General features: G+C 33.1%; 1 protein-coding gene across 2 annotated transcripts; it reads left to right on the top strand.

Annotated features, from left to right (window-relative positions):
• The first annotated feature begins 1,830 nt into the window (after positions 1-1,830).
• LOC121246226 (3-epi-6-deoxocathasterone 23-monooxygenase CYP90D1-like) lies at positions 1,831-7,405 on the top strand. 2 transcript variants are annotated; one of them, XR_005937083.1, is made up of 8 exons: positions 1,831-2,232; positions 2,490-2,814; positions 3,275-3,424; positions 3,522-3,770; positions 4,809-4,898; positions 5,025-5,210; positions 5,424-5,588; positions 7,030-7,101. XR_005937083.1 is itself a non-coding variant. In XM_041144304.1 (8 exons), the coding sequence occupies exons 1-8, from the start codon at positions 2,021-2,023 to the stop codon at positions 7,127-7,129; spliced, it is 1,440 nt and encodes a 479-aa protein (XP_041000238.1). In that variant the 5' UTR covers positions 1,833-2,020; the 3' UTR covers positions 7,130-7,405. The 2 variants fall into 2 exon arrangements, 1 of the variants encoding a protein (XP_041000238.1); XM_041144304.1 differs by having other exon boundaries at positions 1,833-2,232; positions 5,461-5,588; positions 7,030-7,405.
• Positions 7,406-9,554: the final 2,149 nt, after the last annotated feature.

The raw sequence follows: 9,554 nt of genomic DNA on the forward strand, positions 1-9,554 counted from the left end.
TTTTTTAATATTATTATTGTTTTGAGTTTTGAAAAAATTGAATTGTTTATTATATTTTTACGTGAAAATTTGAAAAAATTATAATGATAAAATGAGATAAGATGAAACTTTCACTATCCAAATGGGCCACTTGCAAGCTTCCAAGCTTCCAACACCAACAGGCGTACTAAAAGGTTTTCCACCACTTGCAAGCTTCCAACACCAAACTACCACTCCCAAAACAGGCTCCAATTAATCTTACCAGACCTTTCAATCAATATATAAATATATCCACAATATTCTCAGGATTCTCATAGATATGGTTGAATGAATAAATAAAAGTCACAAACAAACACAATAGCGTGGGGGAGAGAGAAGCAATACGATGCAATGATGATATTTGATTTAAGTACAAATTTTTAAGCAAGATACCTAATCATAAGTTAGGTAGTTTGAACAAAGAGATAAAGCAAAGCAGAGGAATGGGAGCTTAGCATTTTAAAAACATAAGCAATAATCAGAAATGGGCCATTTCTGAGAATTTAATATTATTTTGAAACGGTCAAAGAGAGATCTTGAAATGGCTAATTTACTTCACAACCATTTTTGTGCTCATAGAAAATTATGGCCAATTACTCTTCAGCTTTGATTAAGAGATTTAGATATGATTAACAGTATTTTCGTGGCAAGGCGGTGGAGATACATGTGGCCTCTACCATATAAAATGAGAAAATGATGGGGAATGAATGTGACATGAGAGGTTGGCCTTCTCTGTATGTGTGTGTGTGGAGAGAGAGAGAGAGAGAGAGAGGGACACATGTTGTGAGGCAGGGGGATGATAATGGAGGATTGTGGTCGGATTTATTGAATCTCACATGAATGCACGAGGCCGCCCAGCTGCCACTGCCAAAGGGGGGGTGCGGGGACTCCACAAGAACAATCATGCACTTGTGGGGGCTTCTCACTCTTTGTATATTTATGTTCTGAACAAACTTATCATAATATCCTCGAAAGCATTTCTTAATCATTGCTCTCTGTACTTTTTATAACCTCAGCATAAATGCACGCTACTGAAACTGAAACCCAACTGAAATATCAAAACCCAGATATGTTGTATTCACTATTTCAAACCCTTGAGATAGCTCAACTGATCCGGCCTTGAGTTTACTCTCTAATGATCACTAGTTCAAATCTCTTTAAGGTCACTAAAAATTTACCTGGTCGTTAACTTCATAGCCTCATAGGATTAGTTGAGATGCACGCAAGCTGGTCCGGAAACCCACGGTTATAAAAAAAAACTATTTCATTTCGAAAAAATTTATTCATCATTTATTTATTCATCATCTTCTCATTATCTCATGATGTGACATTAGATGATAGGTTCATAAATAAAATATAATAAATATTCTCAAATCATCTAATGTCATATTATGAGATAACGAAAAGATGATGAGAATTAAGATGATGAGTAACATTACTTATTCTATTTCTGGATTACTGTATATATGGTCTACTCAATTGGATTATTGGTCAAAATGACAAAAGTTAGCGTTATCTTAAACTGAAGTCTTACTTTTTGATCAGACTGCATGAATAAGTAGGAAAAGTTTTCCTGTCTCGGATAAAAGATATTCTGGGTCTGGCTGCCAATCAATCCATATAACCCGGCTAAGCTTCAAACCCAAGTTTTATTATGATAAAAAAAAAAAATGTTCTTAAATACAGTTCTTACTGTTGATAAAAAACGAGAATATAAGAGAAAACCTCCAACCTTAGGTAAACCCAGCAACAAGACAAAGCCTGCTTATAGAAAACAACTCAAGGCAATTCTTCCAAATCTATGCCTGTCCCAATGCAAATATTCCATGTTCTACATTAGCTTGGCCCCAATCTCTCTCTCTCTCTCTCCGCACGCGTGCGCATGCACACTCGTTCTTTCATCACGAAAATGTTAGTCATGGCTGCAGTAGTCACCATGATTAAGCATACCTAAGGCAAAGCTTAGAGAGAGAGGGAGAGCGTGCATGCGGGAAATTTATCCATGATGGACATGAGTATGTGGATTGTGTTAGGGTCAGCAATTTTCTTGTCTACCATGATTCTCTATAGGAAAAAGTTTAGACTCAGATCATTACAGAGAAGCACACTTCCTTTAGGGACTCTTGGATGGCCTTTTATCGGGGAAACAATTGAGTTTGTGTCTTTTGCTTACTCTGACCGCCCTGAGACATTCATGGATAAACGTTGCCGCATGTAAGTGGGGTTAGCATAAGCAGTACCCAGATCATTACTCTCTATTAATTGCACCCGCGTCAAATCTTGTATTATTTCCTACTGATTTAGCTTTACATTCAAATCTACTTAGTATAACCACCATATATGTAATCAGACACTCTTAATCTTGTTTTCGTTTTGTTACTTCTTTTGTGCATTAACAGCACAAGAATACTTTTATTTTGCTGGTGATGATAAAGGGATGTGAGTAATAAATATTCTTTGGGTTTTTGCAGATATGGCAAGGTGTTTAAGTCACATATATTTGGAAGCCCGACCATTGTTTCGACGGATGCAGAAGTGAGTAAATTTGTTCTTCAAAGTGATTCAAAGACTTTCGTGCCGTCTTACCCCAAATCTCTCACGGAGTTGATGGGGGAATCTTCCATTTTGCTCATCAATGGGAGCCTACAAAGGAAAATCCATGGACTTATTGGAGCCTTCTTCAAGTCCCCACATCTCAAGGCTCAAATTACCAAAGATATGCACAAGTATGTTCAGGAATCGATGGAAACTTGGAAAGATGACCATCCCATATACGTACAAGATGAAGCCAAAAACGTTAGCTCTCTCTCTCTCTCTCTCTCTCAGACCCAATCTATACGGATTAGGGAAGCTAGTTCCTGCCGTTTAAGTTGGATTAATCTAGCTATATTTTGCTTCTTCTAAGTTTGATCAGGTGAGAGTTCTAATTAGACACAAGACAAAACAAAAGATGCCATGCATCTCTCTTAATTAGATCTATATTATGGCTTCTTCTACCGTGTTTAACATGTTTTATAAGAAAGTAAAAGCCTCATGAATAGGAATCGTCCAGGTGTGAATGCTTCCCAGGCTCCTACTTAAGTTTGAAGATGATTTCGGTTTAAATTAAGAAACCCAGTTGTCTATGTGGTGTGGTTCATAACAATTCTGCATGAAAATCGTACTTGTCGGGAGAATTAGATTCATAATTATTACATTACCTAGTACTTTTGAAAAGTAACTAAGAATTGGTCGGCCGGACTTTCTGCCTCTCCAGATTGCGTTTCAAGTACTAGTCAAGGCATTGATTAGTTTGGATCCAGGTGAAGAAATGGAGCTTCTAAAGAAACAGTTCCAAGAATTCATCTCTGGACTCATGTCTTTACCCATAAACATTCCGGGAACTCAGCTATATCGATCACTAAAGGCATGCAAGTAATTTATAATTAGTCTATAACTTGCCTATAATTTGTTTGCATACTACTGATTTCTTAATTTCTCAATGATCACATGATGAATTTCAGGCAAAGAAGAAAATGGCTAAGTTGGTACAAAATATAATCCAAGCTAGAAGAAGAAATGGCATCTCGGCCAGGGTTCCAAAAGATGTGTTGGATGTTTTACTCAATGATTCAAGCGAGCAATTAACGGACGATCTACTTGCAGATAACATGATTGACATGATGATTCCAGGAGAGGATTCAGTGCCGGTTCTTATGACTCTTGCAGTGAAATACCTCTCGGATTGCCCCTCTGCTCTGCAGCAATTAACGGTACGTACGTACGAAGTTAATTTTCTTCTGTTTAATGGATTTATAACCAAAATATGCTCTCAGAATTACTATCATACGGCTTGATTTCAGCAATTTGCCTGCTTTTTTGCAAATTTGCGAGATCATGTGATTCATTTTTCATGACTAGTACTAGTAGTACTGTTCATGATGATCATCATCACGAGGTGTGTCATTTTCGATTGCTTTGTCATTTCTAGGAGTGCTAATTACTTCCTTTCGGATTGATTTTGTCAAAGATCTAATAGTAGAAGTGGACTAGCTACATATATAGGGTTTGTCCACTGTACTACGTATGTACGTAGTAATTTTGTGACGCGTGAGTAGGCCAAAAGTACTATATATATATATATATATATATATATATATATAAAAGGTTGATATTAATTATCATTACGCAGAAAAATATTTTAATCACAAAATAATTATATTAAAGTAAATTATAAATTGATGTGGTTTGATGTGACACGTCATATTATAAAACTATTTTTATTATTGTAAAGTAGATTTAATAGATCTCATAAAATCATGTCAGTTTGTAGATTTATTTTTATATAATTTTTTTGTATATGTAACAGTTCTCATCAAAATAAACTCATTTTTATAAAAAATAATATTTTTGTCATAAATAACTAGTGATATATAAACATTTTTCTTGTAGTAATGATAATATATATATATAAATGTTATTTTTCAAAAGAATATCCCGCTATTAGTTAATGGAAAAAAAATATAGCTTTTTTTCTGTAGGATGCGTGTAGAAATTTTCTTCAAATTTCCGGTACTAATATTGCTAGCTAGCTTGTGTATCGACATGAATTGGTTGGGCCGAATATTATTGGGTTAGTGAGATGTCATTTGCATGTGTGACTGCTTATCATGTATATATATATCATGTACATGCATGTATTAAAAAATATTGGTTCAATGTATTAGTACTTATTATATATATTTAGTTAGTTCTTATGTTGTAATCTAAATGATTAGTGTTGATCATAAATATCTGATCCTCATCGTCAGGAGGAAAACTTGGAGCTGAAAAAACTCAAAGCTCAGCTTGGACAGCCTTTGTGTTGGAGTGATTACTTATCATTGCCATTTACACAAACCGTAAGTACTACTTGTATATACATATAATATTATATCTTCTAAAAGATCAAGAAATTAGGAAATTAATTAAATTAATTAATAAATGACGTTGTCTTAATTAATTCTACTCATCTTAATAATTTATAGGTGATTACGGAAACCTTAAGGATGGGAAACATTATAATTGGTGTGATGCGAAAGGCAATGAAAGACGTCGAGATAAAAGGGTATTTGATACCAAAAGGATGGTGTTTTTTCGCATATTTTAGATCGATTCATCTGGATGAAAATCACTACGACTGGCCTTACAAGTTCAATCCATGGAGGTGGCAGGTAATTAATTAATTAATTATGAAACCTAATATTATAAGAAAAATACTTATTTGTGATCGATTATTTATGATCGAGATGACCATATATTTGCAATGAGAATGAGTCTATTCTCGTAAGGAAATAACCGTTTTCGACCATAATCAAGTGTTTTTCTTCCAAAAATGTTTTAATTAATGTTGTTATAGCATCTTTTGTTATTTCTTTAAATTTTAGGTTTTTAGTGATGGATTTAATTTGGGGGGCCGGACAGGACAAAGACACGAGCACTACTTGTAACTATTTCACTCCTTTTGGAGGTGGCCAAAGGCTGTGTCCGGGCCTTGACTTAGCCAGGCTGGAAGCTTCCATCTTCCTGCACCACTTGGTCACTCGGTTCAGGTAATAATTATGAGAATTTCCCCCCAATTTAATCATTTTACAATAATATCAGAGGATGTTATATTATTAAAAATTAACTATTATATAAGTAATTTCGGTCCTGTACATGATAAAGTGATATACGGGAGAAATGGGCAGAGGATCAAGTCATTGACCTTTGCGTAGTGTCGCGACCAAAACAACCCTGCATTTGTTTCTACAATTTTGCACATGATTAAAGACAAAACATAGCCAAAATAATAATAAATAAATAAAAATAGATTCCACAGATTTTTCCAAGTGGGCCTGGACAGACGACAAACCGGCCAAGATTAATTTGTCTGGATGCACAATTACCATATAGATGATCTTTAATTTACTGCAGAGGATCATGAGTACCATGGATAAGATCAAAATTACTAAAGCCTTGTAGCTAGACACCATCAGAGAGGCCATCACATGCATGCAGATGTTTAACATTTTAATTCATGACAGTACAGACCCTCGTGTCCCAATTGGATTTTCAGATAGTGATGCATGCAGCATGAGATATTGAGTACTTCACTTGGACTATATTTAATTTAGAGCGGTGCTCTGCTGCTCATAGTGCACCGCACTATTTTACTGTTAGTTTTTTTTTTTTTTTTTTTAATTTTTTTATTCATATTTTTTTATCATTTTAAAATATTTTTAAAAAACATAAAAAAAAATCAATACACTAATAATCACTTCCTTAATTATTGAATAAAAAAATACATAAAGTTTCAAAATAAAGAGGTAAATAAAGTGGGCAAAGAAGTATTTTTCATTTAATTTTGGACCACTGAGTTTGTGCATTACCTCTCTTTTAAATCTATTGAGATATCCAAGAAACATTTGACCGGTTCGAAACAGTACGATTCTCGAACAAACTTATATATATCCTAATGCATGCCTTCCTTTTATGATCATGTCTTCGTGATCTTTTGCCATAAAGTGCATGGCCTGTAATCCTCGTAGCAGGCCAGCCAGCCAGCCAGTTTACATGATCTTGCGAAATGTATGTTATATATATGGTCAATCTATAGTTAAATCAACATAGAATATTGTCCCGATTAATCTAGTCGATCTAGATGTTCTGCTCTATTAGCATGGAAAAACCGCATGATCTGTGCTCATGTGTTTGTTCTAGCTAGTACTCCATTGACTAATTCCTTCGTTTTAAACAAATTACCAATAAATAATAATCCAATAATGTCTTCAACAATTCAGGGTTAGACCAAAATCAAGAGTATGGAACTTCACAATTAATTAGGGTTTGCTAGCTAGCTAGGGTTGCATTTATATGTATGTATACACAATATGCATGATATATATATATATATATATATATATATATATACATACACCTCGGCATGCAGTACGCGTACTATATTTTAAGAGTTTTGAATATATATTAATTTTGATCTTCTCCAAGCTGCAGTTGGGAGGCTGAGGAAGATACAGTTGTTAACTTCCCCACTGTAAGAATGAAGAGGAGGATGCCAATATGGGTCAAAACCAAAAGGAGAGGTGACCCTTAATAATCAGCAGCCAGCTGCTCTGGCCCCAGCGGAGATATATATATTCGAAGTAATCTCAGTACAACGATGCAGCAAAGGCATCGTGCATGAAAACAGACAGAAATGAAAGTGATAAGGAGTTTGGTCTCAGTGCACACGTGTGGGGGGCATCACAAGCTGACATATATATATATATTCGTCCTGTTCCATAGTCATAATTTGCACGTACATATATATATCGACATGAACAGATCAATCAATACAAACTTTTGTAGGACCCAGCTAGTTATTCACCGATTCTTTTCTCTTTCAACCTTTTCTTCTTCTTCGTCTTCTTGCTTGTAATTTGGTCAAGAAATTCCCTCTAATATTAGCAACTTGTCTGTAAAAATGGGAATCAAAGGGAAACCAAGCATGCAGGAGCTACTTTTGGCTTTTCTTTTTGTTTTTCCATTTTCAAATTCGTTCAAACTGTTTACGACATTAATTAACTCATGCTTATACCATGCAGCTTTTGAAAAGGTAGTAACTGGAAATAAAAAAAGAAATACAGCTTGATGTACACAGTCACAACGTGTTTAACTTAGCCATTATTCATGAAAGATCGGATGATTTTGGGTGTAGCTGATAATCTAGCTCCTTTTGGATGTTGAGGTGATCATTTGATCTGTAAGTAATGGTATTTTGTAAATTCTATTGAGATATATTTAAATATAAATAGATTAAAATATGTGTTTGAATGTATGAAATAAATTGATATGAGTTTTGATTTTTTATGAAAAATTAAAAAAGTAATAGATCTCATCATCACTACCTCATCATGATTGATTTGAGATAGATTGAAGTAATTTTGACATCCAAACATAGTCTAGGATCTTGTTTGGACGTTACAGATAAAAATTAAAAATTAAATAAAATATTATTAAAATATATAATTTTTTTTTTTAAATTTAATTATTTATTATATTTTATATGAGAATTTAAAAAATTATAATTATTAAATAAAATAAAATAAAATAAGATAATTTATATAACCGAACGAGACGTTAATATCCATCTTCTTTTGTCACTGAACTCACTCAATATGGGCCGAGTATTAGAAGGCATGTGATGTGACCCACCAATTCTTGAACATTTAAGATTTGAGAAAGAGAAGGCCTCAACCCATCAAACATTCTATTGGTATCCACGAGCTCATGATATAGGCCTAAATATTCCCACAGGTAAAATCTTTAGACTCATGCATGAACTTGGGAAATATATTAAATCTAAATTTGAAGTTGGATTTTTTTGTAAAAATCTTGAATCAATATATCGTGACTCTCTCTCCAGTTTTCGAGTTCTAGACCCATAAAATTAGTCTTACAATATTACTAACTATGATAAAATTAGTAAGAATTTCAAAAATAATTAAACATGTCTATCAGTTCATCATAATCATGAAATAAATATGTACTTTCCTTCTTACCCTCTTATATTTGTTTTCTTGGTCATGGCTCAAAAGATCAGTATATATGGAGTACAATGTTGAAGTGCACACCAAATGTGTATTCCAAATATGCAAACTAGTACAAATAGTTTTTTTTCTTTTTTTATTGAGAACTACTGTATATACAAATGGATTAGATAAAAGTAAACTCACAAATTGACGTGACTTCACTTGATGCGTTAGATCTGCTTTACAGTAAAAGTAACTTTACAATCTGACGTACTATATCAAGCCACATCAGTTTGTAGATTTATTTTTGTGTAATCTCTTTGTGGCTAAAATATCTATTTTTTATTTTTTTTTCTTTTAAGCATTTTTTAAACATCCTTAATTATTAAAAAAATAAAATATAAATATAAATTCATCAATAGTCAATTTCTTAACCATTAAAATAAAAAAAAAAATATGAGTTGGCATATTTGGGAGTCATACTGACATACTGACATTTTCATATATACTAATCTAATACCACATCTCTATTGGATTTTGTTTGGGTTGTGTTTTTATTGATATTGGATCCGTTAAATATGATATATATGTATGCCTCGCATATATGGAGTGTTCATCTGGGTTCCAACTCTGAAACTCGGGTAAATCCGAGTTTTTCAAAACCCGGATTCCGGGTTTCGGGTTGAACCCGATTTTTTTTTTATTATTTACACAAAAGCTTTTTTATTATTAATTGGACTTCAAATATTTTGTCTCCATTTAGAAGTTCAAATCATATTCTCAATAAAACATAAGCCTATAATATAACATGAGCCTATAAACAATTAATTAAAATTTTTAACTAAATGCATGTAAAAATAAAAAGATCAATATTCATCATGTAAAATGACATACAAGATGCAATCAACTACATATTACATTGTTTGAACTAATTTGTTAAGAATATTATAAAACACATACATTACTTTAATTAAACTCTAATACACAACAAATTGTTTGCAAAAAATC

Source organism: Juglans microcarpa x Juglans regia, chromosome 1S (genome assembly GCF_004785595.1).
Source record: "Juglans microcarpa x Juglans regia isolate MS1-56 chromosome 1S, Jm3101_v1.0, whole genome shotgun sequence".
Taxonomy (NCBI): Eukaryota; Viridiplantae; Streptophyta; class Magnoliopsida; order Fagales; family Juglandaceae; genus Juglans; species Juglans microcarpa x Juglans regia.

Coding starts and splice junctions, on each gene's coding strand:
- LOC121246226 (XM_041144304.1), top strand. CDS start 2,021: ATGATGGACATGAGTATGTGGATTGTGTTAGGGTCAGCAATTTTCTTG. Junction 2,233..2,489: donor ATGGATAAACGTTGCCGCAT/GTAAGTGGGGTT, acceptor GGGTTTTTGCAG/ATATGGCAAGGTGTTTAAGT. Junction 5,589..7,029: donor CACTTGGTCACTCGGTTCAG/GTAATAATTATG, acceptor TCCAAGCTGCAG/TTGGGAGGCTGAGGAAGATA.